The sequence below is a fragment of the Bos mutus genome, chromosome 22, assembly GCF_027580195.1.
Source record: "Bos mutus isolate GX-2022 chromosome 22, NWIPB_WYAK_1.1, whole genome shotgun sequence".
Taxonomy (NCBI): domain Eukaryota; kingdom Metazoa; phylum Chordata; class Mammalia; order Artiodactyla; family Bovidae; genus Bos; species Bos mutus.
Genome location: NC_091638.1, coordinates 11,298,084 through 11,317,402, shown reverse-complemented (window position 1 = coordinate 11,317,402; position 19,319 = coordinate 11,298,084). Strand labels below are relative to the sequence as shown.

The window sequence follows — 19,319 nt, the reverse complement described above, 5'->3', positions numbered from 1 at the left end:
CCTCCATCTGCTCTCAGCCACTCTGATGTTTTAGCTGCCTGCGTCCACGCTGACAGAGACTCTTCATTATTGTTCATTGCTCTAACCGCTTCAGTAGGATTCTGGAGAGAAAAGCCTGTGGTTGCTTTTCAGTTGTCATCTACATTCACTACTCAACTTCCCATCATCACTCCTCATATGTGTGGATCCCCCTCCAACACACACAGAGAACACAGCTCCAGGTGACCTGCTTTCCTCCCTAAGGACAAGTCCGGGCGGCTTCTCAGAGCATCCATATGCACTCCAGCAAATGTGCCGGCCAAAGAACAGTCTAGACCCAACCAGACAGAGTAATTTTGCTTATGGAAATTCATATTTCTGTGTCACATTTCCAAGAGAATAATGTGTCCCAGCCAACATTCTCTGCCTTGAGTGTGGGGGAAAAAAAACTCATGAAAGTCTCGGGCAGAAAGAGGACATTCCCACGTTCTTTTGGACAATACTGGGGGCAAGAAGAGAGCCAAATTTCCAAGATTTTGAGAGAAGGCATTTGTGCTTTATTTGCCATCTCAATTGAGGAGAAAACAAGAAGTGGATGTGAGGTCTATACGAATATCTCATGTGAGAGTAGAAGGCTTTCTGAGGTTAGAAATGAGGAGAAACATAAAAAGTGGCTTCACCACCAAGACAATGAAACTTTGGGCTGAAGGGCCCTCACTGACACGCTCCCACTGCAGTCTTGCATCTTACTTTCTATTCACAATGTTACTTGACTTTCCCCAAGAGAAACTCTCCTCCCAAATCCTAATAAGCTTTAGACTCCCCTAAACCCAGCTCTGCCCCTGGTCACAGGCTTCTCTTTGCAAGTATTTCTCCCATTTTACAGGCAAGAGATGGTCTGACTTCCCGCCTTTGGAGGTGGGATGGGTAGCAGGTGAAAACTGACAAGGCAGAAGTGACCTACAGCCACCCCATGGCACACAATCTGGCAAGACCTGGTCCCTGCCCTCCTCAGCTCTGTCACCCTGGCTCTCTCATGCCAACCGCCCCTCAGTCTGCCCTTATACCTTCACAACCCAGGGCCTCCCCATAGGCTGATCCCAAAGGCCTCCACCACGTTCATCTGGTGTGTGTCCTCTCATCCTTCAGTCAGCAAACCAAAACCACATTCCTGAGCCCTCAGAGAGCTGGGGCTCGGTCACAAGTTCTAGTAGTTCATGCACTTTTCCTCTGACTGCTCATCTTGACTGTAACTAATTTATCATTAGGTGTTTCCTGTTTCTCTCCCCTGCTGAAATGATGCTCCATGAAGATGGGGGATTGTATTGGTATTCTTCACCCCCATGCATGCCCTCAGAGCCTGCTGTGTAGAATGTGCCCAGTCAACAGTGGAGGACCCCACATGCTCTGAGAGATGGGGTAACCCCTGGAATGTGAGCCAATGCAAATAACCTGCTCATCAACACAAACCTGTAGCCTCCCAGCAAAGCCCTGTCCCTCAGCTACAGGCAAGTGCAGAGCCTCCCCATGAGGAACTGGTTGCCCTGGTCGGACTTTCCCTTGTACTCTCCTCTCTATTTCCTGTCCTGCAAACTAACTTCTCTGGCTGTTAAGTCCTCCAATGCTGTTGAACTTCCATCCAACAAAGGCAAGCACTGAGTCTGCCATATGCACACTCACACACACACACACACACATTAGGTGAGTGTTTACACTGATCAGCTAAAATTAAGCACAAACTCTAGTGAGAAGATAAGCTCAAGCTCAGAAGTTAATCCAGGACTTAATCTGCACATTTACAAAATTAAAAAAATAACAGCATCAGTGACTCTTGTGAATCCAGATTAGCATTTAGCTCTCAGTGTGGGAGCTTGTGGCTATCACGTTGTTCTTGTTTTAGACATCGCTGTGCATCACTGTCTACACCAGCAAAGGTGAGTGACAATGACGCTTTGTAAGAGTGAGCGGCATGAAGTTTCCTGAGTTAACGGTGCAGTGAGAAGACCACAGAGACAGAGTTGAAGTTGACTCCGTGTGTGTGTGTTTGTGTGTAGACAACTATACATTCTCAAAATCAATGTACAATGTCTCCTGTTGCACTCTATACAATGTGACCCTGACCTCCTTCCATACACAGGTGGGATTGACGCTCCACCCCTTGAATCTAGGTGGATTTGTGGCTGCAGAGAAAGCAGTGCTTTACAATTTCCAGGCTTAGTCATCACAAGTACTTGGGCTTCCTCTGAGTTCTCTTGGGGCCTTTGCTCTTACAATGTAGCTACTACTTTGCAAGAAAGCCCAAGCTTCCCATGGAGAGGCCCACATGGACAGAAATTGACCAGCAGTATCAACTCAAGGCCGCAGGAGTCAGCCAGCATTGAAGTGGGTCTCCCAGCCCCACTGAGCTGCCCCAGCTGACATGACATGGAACAGAAGTGAGCTGCCCTGCCCAAGCCCTGACAAATTTCAAATTCATAAATAAAGTGAATGACTGCTGTTATCTTAGGCCACTATGTTTTGGGATAGTTTGTTATACAGCAAGAGATTAATGGAATACTCCTCAACCTATAGCCTCCCCTACTTCAGGGAATGGTGTGAACAAAAGTGGGCCATGCATTCCAAGCACTGGTAAAGCCTTGGCTTAGGCAAGACCCTCCCCAGGCTGGGAATGAAGTTGTCTTATAGGTAAAATATGAAGACAGCAGCAAATCAAGAGACTCACATCATGCCTCTTGTAGACTTAAGTGGAAACTCAGAGATCCTGCGCTTGAGTCTCCCTAGGCAAGGGACAGTTTTGTTTCCCAAAGAACTGAGACACATCTCTCTGGGGCAGAAGCATGGGCAGGCTGAAGCCTCAGAATGCCAGCTGATGGCACAGCTCCCAGGAGCAAGTATAAACAATTTCTCCTGTTCAAAGTGGAAGGAGTGCACGTTCTCCCTGAAGCCAGTAGGCCAAACTACCAAATTTTCAGCCTCTCTTATGCCTGCTTCTACGTGTTTCCCTAATCTTCTGGGCAAACACAAGCTCTGCTGCCTAAATCAGGCAATCCCAATCCAGTCAGAAGCAGCCTCTCCACTCCCTCCAGCCTCAACTCTGCTCAGGAAAGACTTGTCAATTTTTTTTTTTAACCTGGAAGCAGCCTTTCTGGAAAATGGAAACAGAGCTAAGAAGCCATCATCTCTGACTCCTCTCTGGTTACAGGAGGTTAAATCCCTTCTCTCAAGAGATGACCGTTTCCTCTGACTTTGTGCTCTGGACACCCAGAAGCCTCCTCAGCCTCACCGACTAGATCTCCATGCTGGCTCCTTCCTCACCCTGAGCTTCACCTCAGCTTTTTCTGGAGAATATACTTTTCTTTTTAAAATCCTTTCTCCAGCTTCTCCCCCAGTCCTTACTGTTCTTCTTTTAGAGGAAGGCTGCCAGATTTTTCTGTAATGGGCCAGATAGTGAATATTTTCAACCTAGTGAGCCATGTCGGAGAAGGCAATGGCACCCCACTCCAGTACTCTTGCCTGGAGAATCCCATGGATGGAGGAGCCTGGAGGGCTACAGTCCATGGGGTCGCTGAGAGTCAGACACGACTGAGCGACTTCACTTTCACTTTTCACTTTCATGCATTGGAGAAGGAAATGGCAACCCACTCCAGTGTTCTTGCCTGGAGAATCCCAGGGACGGGGGAGTCTGGTGAGCTGCCATCTATGGGGTCGCATAGAGGCGGACACGATTGAAGTGACTTAGCAGCAGCAGCAGCAGTGAGCCATGTGGTCTCAGCTACAACTGCTCAGTTGTGTTGCTAAAGCAAAAGCAGACATATTTAAAGAAATGGCCATGGTTGTGTCTCAATAAAACTTTATTTATAAAAACAGGCTGGATTTGGCCAGCAGAGTGTAGCTTGTCCATTCTTGTTCTAGAACATTTGGATACTTATTTCTTCGTTCCCTTTAGGTCATGGAGGAGGTGGGGGTTGAACACAATGAATTCAGTTCAGGTTACATCTTGCTCTGAACCAGAGCACAGAGGCTGGAGCTAGCTGTGTTTTTCTCACAAAGCTGTGGCCACCAAGGCCTAAAGAACCTTGGATGCGTGTGATGGCTCAATGGCTGCCCTGGTCAAGACTGACTTCAAAGTAGCAGGTCTCCCAGCTGCTTAAGCCTTGTAGGGCCCCTTTTCTCTCACCAAAATCTACACTGGAAAAAAAAAAAAAATGTTCCCTAATGATCTAGCAGGAAGTAAGATTCTTAGTCTATCCCAGCTGTCACGTTCAGAGGAGGATCAGTTTCTTGGAGATGGTGATATTAGCTTTAAAATATATACGATCATTGACATAGGTTAGACACTGTTTATAGGGTTGTTATGGCAACCAAGTCCCATGCTGAGACCTGAGAAAACAGGACAATTGGATTGCGTGGGAATTAATGCTTTTCAAATCCCACCCCAAGGCTATTTGTAAGCTAAAATGAGTGAGACATTTCCTGATGAAAATCTGACTTTGTAGAGGATCTCTGCCTGGACAACAGGAGGGACATTTCTGAACTGTAGTTCCTCTCATTGTCCCACATAAGTTCCCGGAGGTCCCAGCTATACGTAACTCACAGCTGCAGCCCCCAGCACCTAGCACAGTATTAAACATGCGTGTATATGTAAACGCCATGACCTGAGTGTAAAAGGTTTCTCTTTCCCAATTCTGTTTTAATGCTTTTTCCAGAATCCAAAGTCATCCTTGAAAGTGAAAGAAAGTGTTAGTTGCTCAGTCATGTCTGCCGCTTGGCAACCCCATGGACTGTAGCCCATTAGGCTCCTCTCTCCATGGGATTCTCCAGGCAAGAACACTGGCGTGGGTTGCCATTTCCTCCTCCAGGGAAAGGTGTCCTTAATGTGGCACATTAAAGAGCTCAGGGTGGTCCCAGGAATTTCAGCTCTATTGATTCCTGTACCCAAATAACTTAGCTTGGTATTTAAAAGCAGGTCATGTAGACAGACTTGCTTTCCAAAGAATATCATGTCCACAAAAATAAAGACAAATACTTTATAAAATTAAAGTTGAGAAACTCTTTCTATCTCAGGGTCTATATAAATTGTCCTTTCAGATTTTGAAATCATGGGAGGAGTCCTGTTGGTCTCCCTCTAAACAACTCACATGGTACAGATTTTGCTTCATGCCCTGCCTACCTCCATACCCCCTACTCTGTGGAAAACCTGGACGGAATAAATGCTTCTCTCTTTGGGAACCCTTTGGTTTACATCATGGCCCTATGGTTGGAAGAAAACCCCCTGCTGCCCGAAGGCAACATTTTGATGATCTAGTTCAAACCCTGTGATAACTGAGTGGGCAGTGGAGCTGCTCAGGGAGGTCCTGCCCACCTGGGCCTGCATCTGGCCTCTGGACCTTCCCAGTGCCCTTTCTAGGTCCACCTGGGACTGGGAGGCCTTTTCCACATCACATTTCATGTCCCTCTACAACCTCAGTGTCAACTCTTCTCTAGGGATCTCCTACTCCCCCCTTCCCCAGGACCAGAATTTCTTTCTTTTCCTCTTCTTCTGTGTGTGCACGCATGCACTAAGTCACTTCAGTCACGTCCGACTCTTTGCAGCTCCGTGGACTGTAGCCCCTGGGATTCTCCAGGCAAGAACACTAAAGTGGGTTGCTGTGCCCTTCTCTAGGGAATCTTCCCAACCCAGGGATCGAACCTGCATCTCCCGCATTGGCAGGTGCGTTCTTTACCACTAGTGCCACCTGGGAAGCCGCCTTCTCTTTTTGAAGGGCTGTAATTTCTTTGCCTGGATTTTTATCTTGGAATCATTTTGAGTTCTATGTTTCTTTCTTTTTCTTTTTTTTTTTTTTTAAAGAAAGTTACTGTTAATTAGTCACAAGATGCAGAAAACAGAACCAATGATTTCAAGGAAAAGGGCTGGTGCTGTCAGAGGAAAGGAAGACTATGCTGTTGCTGCTGCTGCTAAGTCGCTTCAGTCGTGTCCGACTCTGTGTGACCCCAGAGACAGCAGCCCACCAGGCTCCCCCGTCCCTGGGATTCTCCAGGCAAGAACACTGGACTGGGTTGCCATTTCCTTCTCCAATGCATGAAAGTGAAAAGTGAAAGTGAAGTCGCTCAGTCGTGTCCGACTCTTCGAGACCCCATGGACTGCAGCCTACCAGGCTCCTCCATCCATGGGATTTTCCAGGCAAGAGTACTGGAGTGGGGTGCCATTGCCTTCTCCAGAAGACTATGCTAGCCAGGTTCTAAAAGCCACTGAGTCAGAGGTAGTCAGGCATTTAGGAACGAGAAAGATGGCTTCAAGCTGGAGAAGATTCCTCCCCTCTCTGCAAGAACCTCACCTGAATGGGCCCCAGGCATCAGTTCAAGTAGCAAGAGTCTGGCCTTTGATTCCCTGAGTCATCTCAGAAGATAATGAGAAAGGGGCTAGGATTTCTTCCCCAGTTAGAGACTGTCCACTGGACGTGCACCCTCGCTTGTTTACACATGCACTCCATGTGCTTGTGGGGGAGGTTTTCAATAAGGCAGGACAGAACAGAAGAAATCTTTACAGGCTAAAGACTTGGGGGAAGCCATTATTTTATTCACTTTATTTTCCACTAAATTCAACTGGTGACTGAACATACAGCCTGGCCTCTGACAGTACGCATGTCCTCTCCTCTGCTCTTTGGATTAACCCTGACGGGAAGCCTGAGCTGCAGACACAGCCAGACATCCTGATCAGACGCTGAACTACACACTTGTTCTCCTCACATGTACCCGAAACTAGATGGTTTTCCCATACATTTCATCATGGTGCTGTTTCTGAAAAGATTAGCCAGAAGCTGATGCCAAACAGATGATGCCTATAAAAGTAGGACTGATCTGGCTGAAACAGGGAGGAAGGTGGACACCTCCTCCTCTAACACACCTCCTCCTCCTCCACTGGGCCAGCCTGCTCCCCTGAATCCAGGTGTGGGCACACCCCAGGCTGGATGGTCTCTGATACCTGTCCAGCTCTGATGTCTGGAAGTTCCTCTGTTCTCTCCTCCCTGCCAACCTCTCAACTTTCCTTTCTTCTGCACAGACTTTGTATATGATAATGAAAATAGTCCTTCTAGCTGCAAGTAACGGCATTTGAAGCCAGTTAGGCACCTCAGCCAGGAAAGCATTACCTAATGTCCAGGCTGAACAAACAGTGAGTTTTCACGGGCACAGTGCTGGCACCCAATACATCCTGGCATTGAGGGGCTGGGGTGGGAGGTCCAGATGGTGATGGTTTCCAGCACAATGGAGGTTCAGAGTTCATGGCTTTGACGTAGCAAAATGTTAATATTAGAGTAAAACAGCTCACCTTTCCCTTGAAAGATGACAAAGTGAGTATTCCTAACACAGCCAATGCTTTTGGTTTCACCAGCCATATCTCCTTCATTGTAGTCTTTGAAAAAAAATATACTCACACATGCACAAATGTGTTGTGGTGTAGGAAGATCGTCCTAAATCACACACCAGGCTCTCTTGCCTGGGAGGAATTCTTAGAGAGTTCACGGAGCATATACAGAGCTTTGCTGAATCTGTAGTGGAGACATTCTGATATGACGTCCACACTCCACAGGAGGACCCAGCCTTGTGCTCCCTCAGAAGGGCTCTCTTCACTGAGATAGGTTTACTCAACCTCTGTGAGTCAGGCAGTGCTAGGTATTGGGGATCAATAGCCAAAATCAAAGTGTTACCTAATCTGGGTCCTAATCTGGAGGCTCTGGGGGAGAATCTGCTTCCAGGCTTATTCAGGTTATTGGAAGAATTCATTTCCCTGTGGTTGTAGGACTGAGGTCCCCATTTCCTTGCTGACACTCATCAGGGAGCCTCTCCGGGCCTCTCAAGGCTGTCTGCATTCCTTGTCAAGTTGCACCTCCATCTTCAAAGCCAACAATGACAGGCTAAGTTCTTCTCAAGCTTCAGATCTCTCTGACCTTCTGTTCTACCACCTTCCTCCTTCCTCCAAGTGGAGAAAGATCAGGCCTGGCTGGATATTCCAGAATACCCTCCCTAGTGTAAAGCCCATAACCTTAGTTATACCTGCAAAGTCCCTTTGCCATGTAATGCATCATATTCACAGATTCCAGGAATGAGGGTGTGGACATCTTTAGGGTCCATTCTGTCTACTGCAGTGGGTGGCCTGGAAGCCCAGCTCCGACTAGGTCCCTTTGGGGTCCTCCTGAGGAAACCTGAGAGCAGTTATCATTTCCAAAGCTCTACTCTGTGTACAGGTGGGAAACGAGGGCCTCTGTCATTGCCACTAGTATGCTCATCTGGAGCGGGACATAAGGGCCCCCATGATAGTCTTGCTTCTTTCCCAGCACACAGGCCAGCAGGCTTCCCAGGACTGTTCCACCTTCTTTCAGCAGCTGAGACCCTCTAGCAACTATGAGTATATCAGACAGGACCTTCATGAACTGACCTGCAAGAACTTCCTGGGGCTGCTACGAGAGCTCCTTAGTGCCCCGTCACCCCCACCGGGCCCCCACTCCGCCCCTGGCCCAGGCAGACTGTCTCAAGAAGATGTGATCATCTCCTGTTCCCTACAAGACCAATCAAGTCCAACTCCCTGGTCAGTAACCAGATAGCCTTAGATTGTCTGACTATACCTCCAGCCCTGAAGGCCCATCTCGTTCCCCTCACTTCAGCCACATGGAAGACTATTAGCATCCATCAGTCCCTTCTCTGTTCGTCAAACCTCTCCAGTCCCAAGTATCCAAATCCTACTTCCTCCATGAATCTCCCTCCAATTCTCCCTTCTGCAGAGTTGTTGTTGTTCAGTCTCTTAGTCATGTCCAACTCTTTGTGACCCCATAGACAGTAGCATGCCAGGCTCCTCTGTTCTCCACTATCTCTGGGAGTTTGCTCAAATTTATGTCCATTGAGTTGGAGCATCTTCAGTTGGAAGAGGTCTCGGAGTGAAATTCACACACATTAGTCTGAATCTGGCTTTCTGAATCTGCTATATGTTATTCTTATAGTCTCTAAGTCTACTAGTACAGCAAAGTTTCATTTATCTTTTTATCCAGGTCTTACATGTAGCAGACATTCAGTTAACTGAAGTGCTCTTAGATTTATAGTTCTTTTAAATACCCTTCTGACTAATGGATAAAACACTTGTTGTTACTTTTATATCAAATATTTCTTGAGGAGACAGACAGGCAGGTCTCTGCTTTCCTTATAATTTTAAGGTGGAAAAATACACTCAACAGACTGTACGTCCTACAGAGGTTTTCAGGGTAAGGTGCCAATATCCCGAGTGCCCAGAATCCCAATCCATCCTCAGCATTGGTGGCAACCCCACTGTTCACTCAGACAGCCTAGCACCTACCCTGGAGGCCATTTTCTCCCAAGGCTGTTCTTCACCCTGCAGAGGGAAGGTCTGGCCTCCTGCCTGCCTCACTCACTCCTACTCTCTGCCAAAAGCCTGGGATCCATCAGTAAGCCTGCACTTAACATGCTTTAGTCACTGACTACATGTTATATGCACTGTCTGTGCAGTTATTCCACCTGAACTAGACCATCAGTGGGGGAAGACTCTTGACTCTAAAGGATCGCCATAATTTAACCTGCTCCATTGTGCAATCCTGTGCACCAGCATGGGTTTGGTGCCTTTTCGCTGAAGAGACTATGGCACTTACATTTTAATGTTATCTGGCAAAATGAAGAGCTCCAGTGAGCTTACTCCTTCCTGTGAAAGAGGTCAGATGCTCTTTGTGGACCTCTCACATATACACAAGTCAAAAAACAGCTCTGCTTCCCACAGTGGGCCTAGCTCTCAGAATGTTTCTTCCCCTTAAACTGAGCCAACATCTGGAAGACACATGGAGGAAGATCATTAAATTATCTTATATATATATATATATATATACATATATATTTAATCAGGAAAAGGAGTAAAGCAAAGATCACTCTCCCCAATTTTTTTCTCAGGCTCCTAGACAATCTTCTCAATCTAAGGACAATATTTTTCTTTCATTTTCAACCAAAGAATCACATGGTTAAAATAATAACCTTCTACCCCACACCTCTCTATACTGGGTCCTCCTCTCAGGAGGAACCACTATTACCCATTGTGGTTATGTCCCTTTATGTTTCTTTGGATGGTTATTTCCATGTCCCTAGAAAATTCCTAGAAAATTAGTAGTATCAATCCTATTTCTTCTTGATTTATCGGATTTAGACATTATTTCACTGAATTCCTTCCATGATAGATAAAAATTGAACTCACCTACATAAAGGTCCCCTCCCACCATTCACCTTCCTAGTTTTGATAGGTAGGTAGTTACTCTTAGCTCTTCTACTGTCTCAGTTGTTAACTGCATCAGACTCACCTAATCAGTTTGTTAAAACCGAGGTTTCTGGGATCCACCCCATGAGTTTCTAATTCAAAGGGTCAGGAGTGGGACCCAAGAATTTTCTTTTCTGACATTATCCCAAGGGAGGCTGATACTGCTGGCTGGGTGGTCACACTTTATGAAGCACTGCTTTACTGGTAACCTTTGCAATTCTTTTTTGCTATGTAATCATTTTTAATGTCCAGAGTTTGTAATTCAAGGGCCAGAGCTTTCTCCCAGACTTGAGCTTGCTACTGCTGCTAAGTCACTTCATTCGTGTCCGACTCTGTGCGACCCCACAGACAGCAGCCCACTAGGCTCCTCTGTCCCTGGGATTCTCCAGGCAAGAATACTGGAGTGGGTTGCCATTTCCTTCTCCAATGCATGAAAGTGAAAAGTGAAAGTAAAGTTGCTCAGTCGTGCCCGACTCTTAGTGACCCCATGGACTTGAGCTTATAAGCTCTCAATTGGCTTGTGAGGCCAGTAGGGGTACTTCTTCTTGTCTAATTTGGTTTCTGGGAAGACTTCAATTCAAGTTCTCAATAGTCATCTAATCAAATGGAATTATGTTCCTCATCTTCTCCAGCTCTTTCTCATATTCCTAAATCCTGGTCTTTGAAAGAGACAAAAACTCAGCACAACTTTTTACATCTTCTTTTTCTTCAGCGTCCACCTGGGCAGTATATGTATCCTCTGGTATAGGAACGTTCAGGGCATTAAACTTCTTCTCAAAGTCATCCATCAAGCCAGCCTTTGCCATGTTGGCCTTGGAGTAAACCCAGTCGATGGCAGATGGCTTCTCAGGCAGAGTAGCCAACCTGGAGGTGAGCATCTCATTCCAGGACTTGAAGGAGTTAGTCACGGCCTTCCGGTTTGGGGGGGTGATCTCCCCGAAAGCTACCCAGTCAATGGTTTTTAGAGCAAGTTTCCGTCCAGCCATCTTGAGATCCTTTACCGACCTGGGTACCCTTTGAAATTTTAAGTAATAAACAGCTTTTTACAGTTTCATCAGGTTTTACAATATCTTTGGCTCACTAATTTAAAAAATTAAGATATTAAAACAATTTCTGTTGTCCTATATTAAACTCTAAATACTGAACACCAATGAACAGTGCTAGTATTATGGCCTCATGATTGCTGTTCACAGCAGAGCCAAGACAAATGTCATGATTACAAATCCTCCTCTACACAGGTACAAAGTTAAACGACCAGAAAACTCAACTTTTACTTAAGGGGCAATGTTTCTAGTATTAAGATCCTTCTCTTCCATATGCTGTTCTACTGGCTTCACATCCTACCATGCTTTGTTTTATATTGAACCATGACATATTAGCCATATTTTTACTTTTCTGGGAGTTTTTGATTGCCTTCATTTTTTGTATCCATAGAAAACATACATTCTACCTACACTGTGTCCTGATTATTTGCTGCTTTCTTATTATTCTGTCTATGGCTGGCTTCATTCTTCTCAAAGTTCATTAATCCTTTGCTCTAAACTGATCAACTGTTTTTTAGACATGCTGCACAACTGTAATCCTGGAATTTCTTATCATTGGACTTCTAAGAGTTTGTTCTCACATTCAACTTTTTGCTCCTTCTAGCTGTCACCCTTTTTTCTTGGAGTGCATCTTAGGTAACTTCCTTGGAAAGGTTACCAGGGATATAAGCTTTCTGGGTAGTTGCTTGTCTGAATAATGACTTTATTTCAACTTGATTTTATTTCATACTTGACTTTTAGGCTACGTATAAAACCCTAGTTTCAAAATCACCTTTTCTCAGAGCTTTGAAGCCCTTATTTCACATATGCTAGTTTCCAGTCTTACTAATAAGAAGTCTAATGGATTACTTATCGTGACTCTAATTATGTTGTGAGAGGACATATATTCCCACTATCACCATCCTGTACTCTGTCATGGAAGCATTAAGAATTTTCCTTATGTCTTAGGCGTAGTGACATTTCAAAATGATGTACCTAGGATACTTTGGGTTTATCCTGCTTGCAAGCTGGTGGGTCCTTAAAAAAAAAGTCTCTCTAATTTTGGGAGAACTGTCCACAGCTAGAGAGAGTCTCCTTCAAGGATGGTTACAATCCCCCATAGTCAGTCATACAATCCCCCATAGTTCCACCCCCCACAGTCAGCCAACAGCTGACTAATAAGGGTACAAAGGGTCAGCCCCTTCCCCTCAAGGAGAGGATGGCTCTTCGGTGTAATTTATGCTCCAGAGCTCCCAGCCTCAGGCCAAAGCTAGACTTTGCCCAAGAGCACATCCTTGCTCACCCTCCTCCCTTTCCTTCCAGATTTCTCTAAGAACACCGACTCATTAGACCAAGTGCTCCCAAACCCCTGTTTCAGGCACTGCTTCTGGGGAACCTGACCCAAAACCACATGAGACAGACTTTGGGAGAAAATGGGGACATCTTAGTAAAAATCTTATATCTCGAACTCCAAACTCTTCTCTATGGTTCTATTTACAAGTCTCATCTGCAAGGCGTGGGTCATGATCTGCTAGTTTTCCCACAAGTTCAGAGCAGTCAGAACTATGGAGGGTGGGGCTGGTGAGAGGTTCCACAGCTTTGTCCCCACCCCACCCAGGAGTCTGGTTTAGCCAAAAAACTGTTTTGTCTGACCTTCCCCAGGTCCTGGATCTGTGATGATCTTGGGTGTTAGAGAAAGATTTAGACTCAGACCTGGGATCGCAGATTTCGTGCATATTTCCTGCAACAGAGTCAGCACCGCACATCTTCCAGATTGCTTGGGGCAGACAGGCCAGTGCTGCGACGTGGTGTTAGCTCATGGCTCACTCCTACTCCATATGGTCTTGTACAGGCTGCCTCCCATATAGCTCCTCCACACAGCAGCACAGCCCAGAATCTGCTGAGCTCGGGGAGGATGGTGACAGCCTGCACTCATGGTGCTTTGCCTTCCAAAGACAACTGAGCTGAGCTTTCTCAACTCAACCACCAATTCTAACAAGAGGAAGTTCTTGCTTCATCACCCACTCACAGTCCCATCAATAAAACCTGTATGTAGAGCACTCACTAGGTACTGATCTGAGCTCTAGAAATGCTGCAGGAAAAGGATGCAAGTGCGGAGACCAAGCTGCCAGTTCATGACCTCAAAGGGATCATCATTTTCTAATTGTTTGGGAATCAATGAGTTTAAATCACATGGTTATTAGACACAACCCTCCAAATCATACATTTCAGCATTTTGCAGATCAGGAAAGGGAGGCCCAGGAGGGGGTGTGCCCAGCCTTGGGCTCCCATGCCACCGGGGCCATTACTTGTACATGTGCACCTGCCACCTGGGGTCCCAACCATGAGTTTTCAGGTACCTGATTCTTCTGGGCAATCTTTTGTCCCTTTTTCCAGCGGAGCACAGGGTCAGGGCTGGCAGCTCCTTCTCCTCCTCTCCCGTCACATGCTCGCCCAGGCTGTAGGCCGCCTCGAACACGATGGGGCTGATGACATCCTGTACTCTCCGCTGAAACAATAAACACAAGGCACGTGAACGGCGGGCACTGCTGACATGTGCAGAGCATTTCAACAGTTTACAAAGACCTTCCACACGGACTGCCCCGTGTGAGCCTCACAAACCACCCTTGTGAGACTGGATTTTATTGCTTTCATATTTTAAGATGAGGTAATGAGGCCAAGGGCAGTGACTGTCTTGTCCAAGGTCACTCCGCTAATAAGTGGGGGTTTTCCCACTCTACCTTGCATGGTGCGAAATCATGGTCTCTTTAGCATGTGGAAGACATTACCTTAGTCATCTTCCAAATATTCTTATAAGCTAGTTGGCGGGCTGGCGAGCATCTGTACTCACAGTGCAGCACTAACCCTTTCAATCCATGGGGTTTTGATCATCAAAGCTCTTCTGAGTTGAGATAAATACAGATTCTGTGTTAGGGCAGGGGACCTGTAGACACTGGGGCCTGATGGCTTCCCAGCGCTGGGCTCCTTGGAGCCAGGGGTGAAGTCGGGCTTCAGGCCTGTGTTCTTTCCTTCAGATCCTAGGACTTCAAGAGCCAAGGGAGTGATAGGCTGATAGTCCCAGTGAGCACCGACAAGATGCCAGGCACTGTGCAAGGTGTTCTTGAGAGGTAAGGTGTGTGGCTTACCACACACCCAGAGCATGAGAGCTGGGCTTACTCCCCTCCATTGTATAATAAAGGGAGATGAAGGCACAAGTTCCCCAGGCCACAAGGCTAATAAGGATTCTGAGTCACATCAGCTCAGTTCCTGGCCTTTCTGCTTCAGTCTGCTCCACTGCCTCCCCGGGACTCCGGCTCCCCCAGGCTCACAAGTTAGACAGCGAGGCAGGAATAAAGCATTAGTTTCCCTGCATCCCTGGCCAGCACACACTATGGAAGGTGGGCTTCCAAGGGGAGCAGGGCAAATCTGAGAAGTAGCACCAATGAGCCACGTCTCCATTGCTTGCATCTGTCAAGGAGAGATGGCAGGAGCCGGCAGGCAAGCAGGAGTGAGAGGCGCTAGGTGGGCGGGCAGAGGCCACCCAACCCCAAAGCCTCAAGCAGAGCCAAGGACTTCAAACTACACTCTGTGTAAAGTCTGGTGGAGTTGGAAGCAGGCGAGTGCAGTGTTCAAAACAGTAGAAAGTTTTAAAGTTCCCAAGAGGCACACAGTGAGGAGCTGGCTCATACCCCACCCCACCCGCCTGGATACCCAGTGCCACCCCAGAGGCAGACATGCCTATCGGTTTCAGGGCATCTGTCCAGTCTAAGCACATTTAGGTAAATGATGGCTGCACTTTGCTTTCCTTACTCAGCTTGCATCCTGGAGGTGGTTCCAGGTTAGCACATAGAGCTACCCACCCCCACCCTTTTTTAACACAGAGTTTTTTTTTTTTTTTCCACAGAGGTCCTTACCCACCAGCATTTGGACTCAGAGCTGCTTAAATAAGTGAATGAATGGCAGCCCATTTGACCATTTGGTAGCAGCATTCTCCAAGATGGGTCTGTGAGCCTCAGTTCCCCGGGAAGGGGGTAAATGAAAGGGTCTGTGATCGAACAAGCTGGGGCAGGGGCACCAGGTTAAATAGAGGGGTTTGTGTCTTTTGTTTATTGTATGTATTTACAGCAACGGCCTCCCAGAAAGAGTAGGGTGACCCCAGGTTTACTGGGGCACAGAACCCTGTGTTTCCTGGGAGTTCCATGGGGGTATGTACGTGGAACAGAGCATGTTCAGAGACATAGAAAATCTCCCACAGCAGCCCAGGAGAAGAGATGGCATCCGAGCCAGAGTGGCATGGGAGAGGAAGCAGATGGGGCTGCTGAATGTGGGGCATGGGGGACAAATCACTCTAGGGATGGGAGTCTGAGTGACCAGGAGGTGGCTTATCTCTGTGCTCAGAAAAGCAATCAGCTGAGAAGAGATTCAATCATTTGCATAAATAAAACACAGGACTTCACAGGGGAGTGACAGGTGAGCCTTTGGGTAAGATACTTCCAGAAAATTCTCTCCAATTTCAGATTTTAGGAGCAGATCTTTAACACTCATGTCCTTTCCAGGAGGAAAACACCTACCTGGGATCCAGGTGCCTACTGACTGACTCTCCAAAACAGAATTTAAAGTCTGGGTGCAGAGAACAGTGAATGAGTGCAGTCTTAATGTTCTCACAGATAAATGCTCCAGTGTTTCTTTAAGAATGACTGCCTTAAGGTTCTGCATTTAAATCCTTCATGTCAAAAGAAGTCAGTTATTACACGATGCTATTCTTGTGGGAGGAACGGAGGATGGGGCTGGGGGAGGCAGAAGTCACTGAATGTTTCCTGGCTACCACATGTATTCTAGAAACTGGGCCAACCTCTCCCCCAGACATCCCTTTACTTAATCCACACAATACCTGAGCTGGTGGTCTGCGTTGCTCCCATTTTACAGATGAGATAAACAGAGGCCCCAGAGCTCAAATAAATTGTGCTTCACCCTCAAACCAGTAAGTGACAGAATTGGACTCATTCTTAGAACCAGAAGCAAAATTGCTTTCCTTGAAGTCGTCACGTGCTGTTTAAAAAACATCCCAATTGTTCTGACCTCACCTTGAAATATTACTTAACTACTTAGGGGGACACAGGCCAAGAAAGAAATGTCCCTCATTCCAGGAAGAATGTGAATAAATGACAAATAACTAATTAACAGGGACTTTGCACGAGGGCTATTTCTAAATGTGCAGCCATTCAAGCCATGACCGATGTGGAGAGAAGTCCTAGTTGAGGAACAGCTATTTGGGGTGAGTGATGAACTATGACATCTAGGGGTGCAGATGCTGTGCTCTGGCACTAACTGCATGAGTCAGTTTTAACTAAGATGTCTGAGAAACACCTTCTTATGATGTGTCCCAAAAGCTCTGTGCAGAAGGGTCCCACCCCACACTGAGCTGCGGGTGGAGGCAGGGGAGGGCATGGCAAATAGAAATGAGCCAGCACTCCCCAAAGAACAGCCCTTCTTGCCCACACTGTGCTTGGTTTTATCCAAGCTGCAAAGGAAAGGTGGCAGCACCATTTTCATGGCTTCCTTTGCATTTCCGGAAGCGCAGCTTCCCTCAGCTCAGCACTGCATTGAAGTGAAGGGACCCCTTAGACGGAGGTTTATGGTTTAGGCGCAGACCCTCATCACTGAAATTTTTTTACTGCTTGAAAATATTCACCACGACACACTAAAACTTCCCAAGCTGAATACACACCTATTCTGACAGACCAAAAGCCAACAATCCACCTCTTTTCTGGGAAAAATCTACTGTAGTCTCCTGTTCTGAAAACTGAAGGAGGCTGCACAGAAAAGAAACCTCAGACTGGTGGCAGATTTTGCAGCGGCTGAGGTTTTATAGGGAACTTGACATGCGTGCAATTCGAAATTCATTGGGTGCTTACTTTACGCCAGGCAATGGGCTGGGCCCCAGGGAGACAGCCCTTGAAGGCAACAGGCAGGCAGTGATGACCTAGTCGCATAGGATAGAGGCGGCTTTGGGAGCACAAGCAGGGTACCCGAGCTGGACTAAGGGCTGTCGGGCTTCTCAGAGGAGGTGCTCCTGGACTCAACAGACAGACAGACGTCAGCCAGAGAGCAGGCATGGCCGGTACACACAGCAGGGGGAGAGGCCACAGCCATCCAGTGGATTACATGTGTTCTGCAAAGGTGGGAAGATCAGGCTTGTGGGCAGGTGGGAGGAGAGACGCTAAAGCAGGGATCAGATTTCAGGGGGACTTACAGCGTGTGTTGATTTCGATCTAAACTCTAGGCAGAGCTGGCAGGTAGATAAGGTGATGTAAGAGGCTGTGTTACAGAAAAATCCCTCTGGTTTCTCGGATGGAGGGGTGAGACTGGAGGTAGGGAGGCCAGCAAGGACACTGTTACAGAAAGATCCCTCAGGCTGTAGCATGGAAGTGGACTGATGGGTGCAGGTCTGCTGGGTTCAGTATAAACAGGGGCCCCGGGGGAAAATGTGTATGCTAAGTCACCACCGTTGCATCTGACTCTTCATGACCCCATGGACGGTATCCTGCCAGGCTCCTCTGTCCATGGAATTTCCAGACAAGAATACTGGAGTGGGCTGCTATTTCCTAATCCAGGGCATATTCCTGACCCAGTGATCAAACCCGCATCTCTTTACTTCTCGACACCTGCACTGGCAGGCGGATTCTTTCCCACTAGTAAGTACCACCTTGGAGGGCTTCCCAAGTGGCGCTAGTGGTAAACAACCTGCCTGCCAATGCAGGAGACAAAAAAGACCTGGGTTCCATCCCTGGGTTGGGAAGACTCCCTGGAGGAGGGCATGGCAACCCACTCCAGTATTCTTGCCTGGAGAATCCCATGGACAGAGGAGCCTGGTGGGCTATGGTCCACAGGGTTGCAAAGAGTCGGATGTGACTGAAGCGACTTAGCACACACCAATACATGAACCACCTGTATTGGGAAGAGGACCAAGCCGGGACATAGCAGGGGGACAGGAAGCAGCGGAGGGAGATGACTGGAGTTTGGTGAGGAGAGGTGGGGGATGAGAGAGAACCCATGGAAGATGCCCCCCGGTGGACCTGGTAGCCTCTCATCACCACGGGGAACCAGGAGAGGGAATGGGTGTCTAAGTCATTCAGCAGTGAACCTACTGAGTTTTGTTATAACACAGAAATCCTCTTCTCACCTCCAGACGCCAACTTCACAAAGCATCTCCCAGAATACATTGATTTGGGCCTAGAACCCCAGGCTTCCTTTCTCTTCCACAAACTTGGTCCCCTGTTCCAGCCTCCCCATCAATGGCCCATCCAAACTCACTACAGACCCTCTGTCTACACTGTGAGCTTGTCCACTTATCCTCCCAGGGATGGGCTTTGCTTTCCTTTGAATTACACCTTCCTCCTCCCTTGGCGCACCTCACACACAGAGCTGCTGTGTTGGGGCCCTGAGAAAGGACTCTCCAGGGCCCAGGAGAGTCTGCTGACAACAGCAAGAGAGACTCTTAAGGAAACGTAACTGAGGACCCCCATTCCTTCATGGGGAGCTCTTCTTTGTTGTTCAAGCTTTTCCTTGTCATTCATGACCTTGCTCTGAAAATGAAATCGAACTAACTCAGAAGAAATCGAAGTATACCCCACCAGGGTATACTTGTGACTGGTAGGGGCCAGCCACACAAAGATCCCACCAGAGGAGAGGACCCTCTGCCCTGTTATCCTAGGGCATCTAGGCTATTGTGAGAGTCAGAAGTCCCAAAGTCTTCTGTCTCCTTTACTCGTGGAACCAGGTAATTTTCCCTGGTGAGTATAAGGAATGTCAAAGCTCCCGTTTACCTGGCTGATGGAAGATCCGCACCACTGTCTGGGGGACTCTATTGCAAGCCATGCCATGACCCAACACGAGTAGGACTCGAGCAGCACACACCTCTTGACCAGCCAGGTGAACTAGAAACCGACCTCACACTGCTTTTCTCCAAGAAATAAAGGGTTTTTATCCTCCTTAGCTAACTAGCAGCTATAGTA

General features: G+C 47.3%; 1 protein-coding gene and 1 pseudogene across 1 annotated transcript in view; both read right to left on the bottom strand.

The window, feature by feature from the left end:
* The window catches only part of ITGA9 (integrin subunit alpha 9), a 366,537-nt gene that overhangs the window by 176,348 nt on the left and 170,870 nt on the right, over positions 1-19,319 (bottom strand). The window contains 2 exon segments of the mRNA XM_070360514.1: positions 13,665-13,714; positions 13,717-13,813. Of these exon segments, the coding sequence (XP_070216615.1) occupies positions 13,665-13,714; positions 13,717-13,813 (147 nt within the window).
* On the bottom strand, positions 10,677-11,268 carry LOC102286932 (ATP synthase subunit d, mitochondrial pseudogene; annotated as a pseudogene).